General features: G+C 40.8%; 1 protein-coding gene across 14 annotated transcripts in view; it reads right to left on the reverse strand.

Annotated features, from left to right (window-relative positions):
• Positions 1-13222, reverse strand: part of GRIA4 (glutamate ionotropic receptor AMPA type subunit 4) — a 239375-nt gene that overhangs the window by 76266 nt on the left and 149887 nt on the right. For all 14 annotated transcript variants that reach the window (XR_011328978.1, XR_011328977.1, XM_069808293.1 and 11 more), the window contains exons 5-6: positions 3443-3496; positions 1294-1452 (exon numbers count right to left, since the gene is read on the reverse strand). Coding sequence is in view for 12 of the 14 variants with exons in the window: in XM_069808293.1 (XP_069664394.1) it covers positions 1294-1452; positions 3443-3496 (213 nt within the window). In the remaining 2 variants the exon portion in view is untranslated. The remainder of the gene's footprint in view (positions 1-1293; positions 1453-3442; positions 3497-13222) is intronic.

Consider the following 13222-nt stretch of genomic DNA (forward strand, 5'->3'; position numbering starts at 1 on the left):
TCTGTGTTTCTACACTACCTACAGTAACTGCTTTAGGTTAAGAACATGCCAAATGAAATGTGTAGGGCCAAGTCTTCAACAGATGTTAGCCTGGAGCCACGTAAACAAAGGGGCATTTACTCAGTATGGTCCTCTGATGAATATACTGTGCCAGGAGAAGTTGTTCACATGCCCAGGGCTGCTACTGATATGCCCTGTAACTTCCAAAATTTAAATTCACTTATTCAAGTCTCATTTCCTTCCTTTTCTTTGTCTTGCATACTATAAGCTCTTTGGGACATGGCTAATTTTTATAATCTCAAATTTTGGTTATCCATAGGTGAATTATGTGCAATTCAGGTTAATCATGCTGACTTCTCAGGAGGAGGCAGCACAATCCTGTTCATGTTGCAAGGAGTCCTCTAGGCTAAATTGTTCCTGTCACCAGTATGTGGGGATGTCTGCACTCCATAGCCCACAGCTTCCTTGTTTTTTTTTCCTCCAGAACAAAAATTTTTTGAATAGTGACCGTATTATGCAGCTATGCTTTGTATTATCCATGTTGATACTTTCTCTAGACTTTGCCAACCTACCACTATCCCAGCCAAGGGACGGCTGATTGCTTATCTTTGCACAGTGCCCAGCACAAAGGAGCCCAGTCTCAACTAGGTCTGATATGCATTAGCACATATAATAACAGAACTATTTTGATGAAGTCATATTTATAGCTATGTTGTGATTTGCCTGCCAAAAAAATTATAGGTGAGAGAAATACTTTGTTATCCATCTGCGAGGGATTAGGATAGAGGAACGCTGGGATGTAATTTCACCGTAAGATCATGCCTGAAAGTGATTACTACACCAGGTTTTGAGGTGCATAGAATTTCCAGAGGAAAGGAAATGAAAATTAAGGGTAGTAAATTTGCAATTCTGGTTATACCCCATATATAGAAGAATTCAGCTGTTGGGAAAGCTCTGCACTCTGAGTGAATCTAGATAATTAGACTAATTCATGTAAAATTTGTTGAAATTAAGTTGTCAGTTAAGCATTTGACCTTTAATTCCTGTCAGTAAAGGGGTAGAGTTGGAGAGTAAGTGACAAAGGACATTAAAGTACATCAGTGAAATGTGTTGCAGTTTGTGTTTCTATCATACAGTCATAAGGATGGGCATAATTAGTCGCCAGTAATAGTAAGATAAATTGTCTTCTCCTCTGCCTAAATATTAACATCTTTATTCATATATTCAACAATGTTAATCAGAAATTAGAATACTTGAGTGATATCTTTGGTAGTGCTTCAGATCATCCAGTACCTTTGGTGGGGTCTCAGATCCTGGGTATTCTCTCTGGTCCAGCTTCTTCCAGCGCTGCATCAGCTTAGTTACCATCGGGGTACTGAAATCTACTAGCTGAAATCCAGTCACATTGGCTCCTCCATGCATAAATCTCTCCAGAGAAATATCTTTGAATCCCTGGAAAATCAATTTCAGATTTTGTTTGTCCTTGTACACCACTGTGGGTCCAATCTGTTCTAGGTCAGCAAGGCAGCATAAAGAATGTACAGCAGCAGGTGTCCATTAGAAGCCAAGACTTAAAACCAGAGAATAATGTTGAACCTTTTTTCATAATTTCCATTTGTGTAATAAAGAATGAAACAAAACTAAGAAATAAATTTCCCACATTACTGCTAGTGTGGTCTTGACAGCTAAGCAACACATTGCTGGGAATGGCAGACAGTTTTTGAAGAAATGCCTTTGGCGAATCAACCGAAAAGTGCCTCCAGAATATTAAAACCTTAATCCAATTTCCATCAAAGTTGGCAGATTTGAGTAAGCACTGTACTAGTGTTTTAACCAATGCATCCCTGTTTCTTTGCATGTTTGCAAAATGAACACTATTGTGTAAATACATTTATTCCAGGACTCATTGTTTAGGCTGAAGGTATCTGAGATATTGAGATAATATAATGGACATTAGAAGGCAGAGACAGCACATGAGGATCTCACTGTTAGTGCAAGGAAAATATAAGATCAGAATCACACTTTTGTGAAATATGATGGTGATAGCTCTCAGATCTGCTATATATTTAAAGCCTAGAGTGACCCCCAACACTGAAAGAAAAAGTAAAGTACATATACTTCCTGACTTACTAGTTTCTCAGGCTAATCTTTTCAGCACATATAAAGATGAATTCTTTAGTAAAATTTGCCATTAGAGACATAACTGAACTTCAAGAAACTGCATAATGCAAACTTCTAAAGCAAGCTAAGAAGCAAGTATGAATCTTTCTGGTCTTTTCCTATCTGCTATGTTTAATGCTAGCTCAGAGGTCTCTTATTTTTATTTTCTTAAATTCCTCTGATGGGCATTTATCAGTGCAAACAGAAGTGTATTATCACACTTAAAAAGGAAAGATTTAGGGAAAAAAAAATGTGGGGTACTGACTCAATACCACAGGGAAAAAAACTGTTAAGGACAGAGATTTGATTTATGTCCTAAAGGATACTGGCAGTAAATATAAAAGGTGGTGCATCAGGAAGTCATATTACCCACATTATTGAACAGCTAGAAGATAGCAACGTGTGCCCCTGCTGAAGCAGATGAATGGATGTGTCTGTCACCACTCTATATCCCAGCAGCAGTTCACTGCAACATCTGGATCTTTGTTTACAGCAACTATTTTGCATGGGAAAAATTACTTGGGGAACTATAAATTTGTAATGCTGAAAATCTAATTTGTAAGACCTAAGAGAATAGACATGTTTCATTAAAATGCCTGAGGTCTTCAAAATAATCTGAAGTGATCTTAAGTTAAGGTACAAGTACAGCAAAGCACAATAAAATATTCCATGTCAACTAAAATTCCTTGAGTAGAGTAAAAAGAAAACAATTTAAAGCATACATTAGACTCTGTCCTACATTGACTATGCTTGGACATGCAGGTATTTCAGCATAAAGAATGGGTTATTATAATAATAAAATATTGCATGTACTCTTTCTTTGCCCTCTTCTGAACATTATCTCTGTGAATGTGCAGTTTAGACTTAGAGCGAAAATACCGAACTAGTAATTTTACTGGAAATAGCTGATCTTACAACAAAATGAATGTTCCCTGGAGAATGTAGAAAAGTTACCTCAAGAATTGTTATGTTAGTAATATTAAAAAGATGAGTCAAAAATCATATAGTGTAGTTCTGTAAATTCTAATTCAGCCACAAGATACACTTAGCAGTCCTTTATGCTACATTGATTTTGATAAAATTTAAGAGAGTAACATTGTGCCCTTCTGGTCTAGATGGCTGTAACAACAAACCCAAGCTCTTTTACACACCATAAAGAATGTATTATGCACAACCACATGTTACTGACAAATGGCAAATGTTGCGTGAAGTGCTATAACTTCAAAGTAAAACTGAGTGTTTCACTTACCGAGCAGAGTATAATTCTAGAAAAGTATCTTACCAGGTTGGCAACAATATAATGGTATCCTTTAACATGCTTTCCCACGCTCACAATCTGTGGGAGAGAAATCAGAAAGAAAAAAGAAAGAACAATGTCATATTGTTTTCTCTAGAAAGGTGTCTTCATACCCAGATAGATATAAATTCTGAAATATATAACATTAGTAATGTAATTTTGAGAGTCTTTCTTCTATAAGGTAGCTATAACTTTCCAGATGCTTAATCACCGGAAAAAGTTAAAATGAAAGTGCGTAAAGTAATGAACTGGTAATCCGAGTGTCTTCCGTATGACTGAAAATGTTACTGTAGTATACTATTTTATCAAATAGAGGAATTATCTATGGGATACAAGTTCAGGAGGAGGAAGTCACACATTAGCCAAAAAGCCTGCCTGCTGATGTACCTTTTCATTTTAAATAAATGTGGAATTTATGAATCAAACTGGGTTTTCATCTCTTGGGATCAAAGCTGTTTGCCCTTGAGGTGGTCAAGTACTATGAGTGTTATTCAGCAATTAGTAATACGCTAAAGACTTTGGGAACAGGCACGAGCAAGCACAGAGCAAGAATGGACAGCGAGGCTTTAACCCTTGAGTGTTTAACCGAAATATAACATCAAGTGATGCAAAAAGGGAACAACCATGATGTGCAGCTGCTACTGACTTGGCAAGATCAGCCACAGGGTTTAGACAAAAACTACGTCAACCCACGCCTTGTATCAATATTATTGCCATTCCTATGATGGAATGCCTCTTATTTAATGTGCTGAAAATAAAAAATTAAGAAAGAATATTATGTCAGTAGAAAATGGTGTTAATAGCTTCATTATAGATTAAAGCTGTTTTTACCAAAGAAGCTAACAGTAATACCTGCAACATGCAGCTTGCATTTAATACCAGTAAAGGGTCCTTTTAACACTTATTTTTCATAGTGTACCACTCATTTAGAAAAAGTCTGCTTGCAGCCCAAATATGTGAGTTTTTTTCTCCTCAGGTACTCATCTCCACAAAGCATTTCAGCTTCCTTCCAAATGAATAATTAAAATACAGGCAAAATTTTTCCATACAGTGCAGGTTACTCTATAAGTAATGGGAAATTTACAGATCTGTCTCCTTTCCTGCTTTGAAATCTCAGCTGTAAGCCCTGTCCTGAAGAGTTGGCAACCTCTTGTTTTCATGGATCGCACCTCATGTTCAAAAGACAGAACAAACATTCGCTAAGCCTTGCAGCCCCTTTTCCCAGTGCAGCAAAAAATGATTAATATTGCACTTTGGAGATGAGAGACAAGTTGCTGAAGGACTAAATAATTTGGCCAAAGATACCCAAGGATTGAGGATCTAAACCTGGATTAAGACTTGGAAATGCTTGATTCCCGGCTGTTGATCCAGTAAGTCAATTTGCTTCTACAGCAGAGTGGAAGGGAAAATCAAAGGGATGTGGCATAAGCATCTTGTCAGAACTGTTTTGGTTTAATTTAATTATTTTAAAGTAATAAAGTGAATAAGCAATTTTTCTGTTATCCTTTTGTTCTTCTTGCTTCCCAACCTCTATTTCCTATTTTTAGTCTGTAGATAAAATGATCATATTTAAAAAGCAAAACATAAGCTAAAAAAACCCCAAACAAGACACCATACCCCCAAGCCATGACCAGATTGTCACCCTTCATGTAAACAAATTGCTTATTTTGGACCCAGTCAGCCTCCCGTTAGGATCAGTGATTAAATACCATTGCTACCATTTTACTGGGGGGTGGCAGAGAGCAAGAGGCTGAAATCACATTTTTCCTTATCGCCAACTCAACCCACGAGGAGGGTGCTGTCAAGCCATTTTTTTGCACTGAATACAAAGGGTTCAGATCCCTGCTGGCACAAGGAGAGAGTTCAATGGCTTCAATGGGGATGTGATCCCTGACACCAATAACACTTTTACATCTGTACTCCTTCAGCAATACATGGTAATGAAAACAAGTTTGCCTCCCCGTTACAAGGAAACTGATATAGATTAAAAACTCACGCATTTAAATAACTATAGCATCAGAGTTTGAATGTAAGAGGACTGACATGATTTAAGATGCACATGACATGATAACTGTGCTCCAGATCCTCAGCTTGGCCAAATCACTGCAACTCCCTTCAAGCTCTTGGAAGCTGATGTAGCTTTGGCAATTAACACCCTTAGTGATCTGTTCCCTGGTTTGGTTTGGTAACACAAATTGTGATGATTGTGGCAATGTATCAGTGAAATAAAACAAGCACATGATCAACCTGCAACCGTTGAAGTATGTAAGATACATGTCCATACTTGTCACAGTCAAAATGAGTAAATACTGCAAATGACTAACCAGATTTGCTTCTGTGCTTGTTCCTAGCAAATGCATGTAGAAATGACTGTGGAATTCCTGGATTTAAGGTGAACAATACAGAATATTTTTGAAAAAAAATTTGAATTTTTCAGTGTATTCTCTCAAAACTTGTCTCTTAGGGTGAGTAATAAAGGTACGCATTTATGTATCATCTAGTTGTCTTAACTTCCTTTACAGTCACTGGAAAGAGGAGGAACTTTGAGGAAATGATTCATCTTATCCTCAAGCACATGTCTAAAATTAATTAGACAGCTTGTGCCCTGAAAGTACATATTTTTCTGCACTGACTAGAAAAAGAGTTGATGATGATCAGCTCTGATGTAGACACCTAAATTTTATAACCCTAATGTTAACTGAGATGAATTTCACCCTAAGAATGCTGATCATGCAGACAGACAAGACAATGATGCTATATGGCTTGTATTTCCAACCAAGATTGGACGCAATTCTGATTTTGAGTTTGAAAATGTTTATGGTTATTGATCACACACCGTTTGCAAACCAGGAATTGCGTATGATTTAGGAAAAAAGTGCCTGTTTAGTGAAACAGCTTTCTGTGAGCTTCTCATACTTTTGAATCTCCAAAATATATATATATAGTCACCTTTTCCTCTCAAATACTCAAAGCTGTAATTATAATCTTTAAAATAGGATATGAATTCTCACTACCTGAAGAACTACTTTTCTTTACGCTGTACTTCTGCACTGAGATAAATTGAGGCAATGAACTTAAGTCCTACATAACAAGAGAAGGAGTTTCTGACAGCTACTCAATCTGGAATGCAAACTCTTACACTCTTTTTCTCTATTCTTTAACTAGTTAGCAGTGACTAGAGCTGTAACAGAGATGACACCTCAACCATTCCATACACATAACAGTAAATATTGCCCTGAATGACAAACTAAACAGATAAGTGCTGGTGAGTGAGGGAAGAATATTTTTCTTTTATGGCAGAGCAGAGAGGGAAGTTAAAAGAACCAGCAAATATATCCTGAAAGGGGAAAACAGGACTGAGATTTTGACAGATGAGAGAGTGTTCCAGAAAGCCTTTGCTGCAGAAGTTCATTAAGTCTGGGGGCACCTTAAAAACCCAGGTATGTCCTTGTGTACCGTCCTGCTGTCTAAATCAACAGACACAGCTGTCTAGATCCTGCTCTCTAGATCAACCAACAGCTGGAAATACAACACAGCAGTGAGTAAACAATCTAGGAGGTTCCTGGAGTGTGTGGAAGATAACTTCTTGACACAGCTGGTGGGTGAGCCAACCAGGGGAGGAGCCTTGCTAGATCTGTTATTTACAAACAGGGAAGGACTGGTGGGAGGTGTGATGGTTGGAGGCTGTCTTGGGCTTAGCGACCATGAAATGATAGAATTTTCAATTCTTGGTGAGGCAAGGAAGGTGGTCAGCAAAACCACCACTATGGACTTCCAGAGGGCAAACTTTGGCCTCTTTGAGGCACTGGTTGAGAGAATCCCTTGGGAGACGGTCCTGAAGGGCAAAGGGGTCTAGGAGGGATGGACATTCTTTAAGAAGGAAATCTTAATGGCTCAGGACCAGGCTATTCCCGTGTGCTGCAAGTCAAACCACCGAGGAAAACGACCGGCCTGGCTGAACGTGGAGCTTTTGCTAGGAGTCAAGAAAAAAAGGAGAGTTTATCATCTCTGGAGGAAAGGGCGGGCAACTTGGGAGGAGTACAGGGATCTTGTTAGGTCATACAGAGAGAAAATTAGAAAGGCAAAAGCTCGGGACAACAAAAAATGTTTTTACAATATGTTAACAGTAAAAAGAATCCCAAGGAGAATATCTATCCTTTAATGGATACAGAAGGGAACGTAGCAACCAGAGATGAGGAAAAGGCTGAGATACTTAATGCCTTCTTTGCCTCAGTCTTTAATAGTGAGTCCAGTTATCCTCAGGGTACTCCACCCCTTGAGCTGGAAGGTAAGGATGAAGAGCAGAATATACCCCCCTTAATCCAGGAGGAAATAGTTAGTGACCTGCTACGCCATCTGGACACTCACAAGTCCATGGGACCTGATGGGATCCATCCAAGAGTACTGAGGGAACTGGCAGAGGTCCTTGCCAAGCCACTCTCTATCATCTATCAGCGATCCTGGTCAACAGGGGAGGTCCCAGAGGACTGGAGGCTTGCCAATGTGACCCCCATTTATAAGAAGGGTCGGAGGGAGGATCCGGGGAACTACAGGCCTGTCAGCCTGACCTCGGTACTGGGGAAGATTATGGAACAGTTTGTCTTGAGAGCACTCACATGGCAAGTCCAGGATAAGAAGGGGATCAGGCCGAGTCAGCATGGGTTTACGAAAGGCGAGTCCTGTTTGACCAACCTGATCTCCTTCTATGACCAGGTGACCCAGCTAGTGGATGAGGGAAAGGCTGTGGATGTTATCTTCCTTGACTTCAGCAAGGCCTTTGACACTGTCTCTCATGGCAGACTCCTTGAGAAGCTGGCATCTCTTGGCTTGGACAAGTGTACTCTTCGCTGGGTGAAAAACTGGCTGGATGGCCGAGCCCAGAGGGTTGCGGTGAATGGGGTGAAATCCAGTTGGCGGCGGGTCACAAGTGGTGTTCCCCAGGGCTCGGTGTTGGGCCCTGTTCTGTTTAATATATTTATTGATGATTTGGATGAGGGAATTCGGTGCACCCTCAGCAAGTTTGCAGACGACACCAAGTTGGGAGGCAGGGTTGATCTGCTTGAGGGCAGGGAGGGTCTACAAAGAGACCTGGACAGGCTGGATCGATGGGCTGAGGCCAATTGTATGAAGTTCAACAAGGCCAAGTGCCAGGTCCTGCACTTCGGTCACAGCAACCCCATGCAGAACTACAGGCTTGGGGAAGAGTGGCTGGAAAGCTGCCTGGAGGAAAAGGACCGGGGGGTGTTGGTTGACAGCCGGCTGAGTATGAGCCAGCAGTGTGCCCAGGTGGCCAAGAAGGCCAACAGCATCCTGGCCTGTATCAGAAATAGTGTGGCCAGCAGGAGCAGGGAGGTGATTGTTCCCCCGTGTTCGGCACTGGTGAGACCGTACCTTGAGTACTGTGTTCAGTTTTGGGCCCCTCACTACAGGAAAGACATTGAGGTGCTGGAATGTGTCCAGAGAAGGGCAACCAAGCTGGTGAGGGGCCTGGAGCAGAAGTCTTATGAGGAGCGGTTGAGGGAGCTGGGGTTGTTTAGTCTGGAGAAGAGGAGGCTGAGGGGAGACCTTATCGCTCTCTACAACTACCTGAAAGGAGGTTGTAGTGAGGTGGGTGCTGGTCTCTTCTGTCAGCTGGCTGGAGATAGGACGAGAGGAAATGGCCTCAAGTTGAGGCAAGGGAGATTTAGGTTAGCTATTAGGTAAAATTTTTTTACTGAGAGGGTTGTCAGACATTGGTATAGGCTGCCCAGGGAAGTAGTTGAGTCACCATCCCTGGAGGTATTCAAAAAGCGAGTGGACGGGGTACTTCAGGACATGGTTTAGTGGGCATGGTTAATGGTTGGACTCGATGATCTTGAAGGTCTTTTCCAACCTAAATGATTCTATGATTCTATGATTGTGTACCCCTAAATTCAGATCAAAGGGCCAAGCTCAGTTACAGTCCAGACAGAGGGCAGAGTTGCATCACCCAACATCTACATTAGAAAGTAGCAAAGTCCATAGGATAGGATCTGTACAGCAAAAGGTGCTAAGGAGCTGGCATCCATAGCATGCACGTTTCCGGGTTTTACTCTGGACTATCTCTAACATGGTCACTAGACTGAACTCACACTTGACATCAGTGCACTTCAGGGGTGCTTCTGGGCACATCTTCTTGTTTGGCATCATCCAAAAGAAAACCAATTCATGTATTTTGAGTCTGCCCTTGATGGGTGCACAGTAAATTGCCACAATGAGGACATTCACTTCAAAAGACCACATTCCTGATACTAATGCTCTGTGCGCCTGTGGACTATAAGCACCTGCAGGGCAGGGGCAGATCCATGTATATAGCATAGGGCTGAGCAGTGAGAACTGTCTTCATTTCAAAAGGAAGGCCCCAAAGAGAGGGTGATGCTGCCACAGGCACCCACGGTGGCTCTGCCCAGGGAGCAGGAGGTCTAGCTTGGCTCTCACCCTGGCCAGTTGCAAAACCTGAGACAGGGCTAGGCATCAAAGATAGGCTTTGCCAGTCACATAAGCAGTGATACACCATGAAACTCTTGATACAGTAGGTCAGGGTCATGGTAGGTCAGGGAGGACCCTCTGTATGTGTAACTGTCCTTTTCATTGCTTCGGGATGCTTTGATTCAAAACTGCCCTAGTGCTGGCAACCTGAGCAAGGGGGATCAGATCCATTCCTCCCCTTCACATAGTACTTCTTCACTTACACCTTTTAAACATTTATTTTTGCTCTATACTCCCACTCTGACTTCTCCTTAAACCCACACACCTGGCTTTTGTTATAGTGAGAATTTAAGGTGACCTCAGCTTGCTCAGGGAGATTTTGGGAAGAAGGCGTTGGGAAGGGTGAACTGATTTGTGACTTCTTTGGGGAAGGATGAGAGCAGGGGAAAGCAGAATGCTGTGCTGGCTTTTGTATATTGATTTGCCTGTTTTAATTCAAAGACCAAGGTGGCTAGCACCTAGAATTGGAGCTCTTTTATACTCTGTAAAACTGAAGAAATTATTAAATAATCAACACTGTTCTGAAGAAGAATGAATAAGCAAATACAACCTACTTCCCAAATTACCATTAACAGGTAAGATGACAAAAGCCATTCCATATATTATCCAGTACTCACACTATTAGTGAATACTTCATTTCAGTAAGTGCAAAAGGATAGAATCAAATAAAGTGAAGTATTAAGGCTATCAAGGTTATTTCAGAATCTAATATAACTTTTTTTCCCCCAAATATCATTGCATATGTGAGCATCTGCAGAAAGATGAACTTTGAAAAAAAAAAAAAATCAGCCTTAGGCTCTGTTCAAGTTACTAAATGCATTTCTGTATAAGAAACTAAAAAGAACGGTATATTATGATATTTTTTAGTTGCTGATCTACCATACTACAGTTAAGAAAACTCCTTATTCTGATTTCAGTGATTACAGTAATAATCAAAAGTAACTAGAATTATACCACTGACTTTAAAGTGTGGTAAAAGCAGGGCCAGTAAGATCTGAATCCAACTTAGGCTTTAGACACAACTCTGAACTTTCTGACTTTATCATACAACACTGTTCTTTCCATTTGGCTGAACAATAGCCTGGCCTAGGAAATTCAGAAACTATTCCACTATCGAAAAGAAGAGCTACCAGTGTCTGCTTTGATTATTATTATTTTTTTTTTTTTCCCCATGGAGTGGCAAGTTCACTGACTGTGATAAAAACATTCCCAGACTTAGATCAGCATCCGAACAGAAAATCAGGCCCCAAGTCACCCTCTGTTCTCTACTAGTATGAAATGGATATTGCATATAACTCATTTTAAAAGAATGCTTAACTTCTGTAGCATGAAATGTTCCTCGTTATGATTTCCAGAAGATGGAGGTCAGTACAGCTGGAGTGAAAAGGACTTATTTTCAGTTAAATCTCTTCAAAGGGTGATAGCTGTGCATTACCAATGGGACTTTAACAAAGGTTTTCCTCTTTGCTATTGTGTCACAATCCACTGCCTTAAGAAAAAGAACACCTGCAATAAAATGAAGTCTGTGTAACACAATATAAAAAGTGTGGAGACTTGTTAAAGATGGAATATTGAGACCTGACCTGAAATACTGTGGCAGAAATGGTGATGATATAAACCACAACTGAAATGGGATTTTATACAATATCTGAAGCAAGGATAAATCTTTTACAAAGCCATAAAAAAACAATTGAGAAACAAGCTTAATTTTAACAGCTAGTGCTCGCGAAAGGGCACTGTTGTTGGGGAAAGGGTGGACTGTTAAAGGCCTACAGCCACCAGAGAGGATGTTAAAGAAAGCAATGAACAAAGCAGTAGTGGCTCCTTCCAAATCAGTGTTTTTTTCTCTGTTGTGAAGGCAGGTGCTGAGCTGGCACAGCGGTGCACACACCTGCCCCACACACGGCTGATCAGAGGGGAAGGATGCTTCCCACACAGCCCACAGGGCAGAGGCCTCTGCAGCATGGGCAGCTGCCGGGGGAAAAAACCTGGAGAGGTGGCTCAAAGGCCATTAACCAGTGCCCTGAGCATGGCTGGTTGCTTTCTTCTGCTGCTAAAGTTGTTTGCATTCAAAGCCCACTCCTGTGAAAGGCTCACTCAGAGCTAAATGGGATATGCAGACTTGTAGGGAAAAAGGAGGCGAGGAAAGAGAGGAAGTGTATAAGAAGAAGGTCACTTTACAAATCCCGCGAACCATTTGTATTCATCCTTTGTCTTCTACCACCTATTTGTTCTTTCAGCAACTGAAAGAGCCTATTTCTCGGGTCCAAACCTCATCAGTTGTGTGGTGCAGTGACAAACTGTGTTTTTATTACTGTGCAGTGTGGGACTATTATTGTGTGCAAAATCCCAGCTGCTTCACAGAAAATGAGCCTATGCAGAGAGCTCCTCCTGGCTCTGTGGGGTGAGGAAGACGCTGGTGGCAGTGCTGGAGAAGAGCTATCACTTTGCACTGACATTACAGTGTTGCTTAGAAGCAACTCGGTAAAACTCTAGGGAAGAAAAGCATGGAGAGAAAGGAAATGATGAGGAAAAGACACTTTATGAATCTCCTATCCCCCCCTGGGACTAAGAAAAGATACACAGAGAGCTGCTGCTATGTCCCTGAAGTAGTGTATGTCCAACAATGCTGCCACCAGCCCAATTTACAGTGCACCATGCACATACCAAACTCTTTGGGTAATGATTTGCTCCTGTGGTTCTGTGTGAGCACAACTAAACCTGCATTTTTGTCATGCAAATCAAAAAGATATAGAGGAAAACTGGAGACAGTGAGAGATGAGGCAGGTCCATGCCATTTCTGACCCAAGGGATAAAGAAATCCTCATTATGCAGCTAAACTACATGTAAAAGCAATGCGATCTCTTGATAAATACTTATCTGTGTTTTGCTAGCGATCCTTTGTGCCAATGTGCTGCTGCGTTCATGAAAAACAGGAAAGCAGAAGAAATTGTGGAGTAATGATTGAGCTAATACTCTGTTTAATTCAGGCGTCTGGTTAATTTCTGCCTTCCTGTAAGTATTATGTTGTAATTTATTAAAGTATTATGTTTTAATTTATTATTGTTATCTTCAATTAATTATGCCAGCAATCTAAATATCATTTGCAAAAATGCCAGTTGCTAGCTCCAGTTAGTAGACACACTGGAAATTAAGATGAGAAAAAACACGTTTTTAAAAACAGCAAAATTTACAACTTGATCAATTCTTAGAAATTCAGCAGCCCAACATTACTTTTTCAGGCAAAATATTAAAAGC

This window comes from Haliaeetus albicilla, chromosome 20 (assembly GCF_947461875.1).
Source record: "Haliaeetus albicilla chromosome 20, bHalAlb1.1, whole genome shotgun sequence".
In the NCBI taxonomy this organism is placed as follows: domain Eukaryota; kingdom Metazoa; phylum Chordata; class Aves; order Accipitriformes; family Accipitridae; genus Haliaeetus; species Haliaeetus albicilla.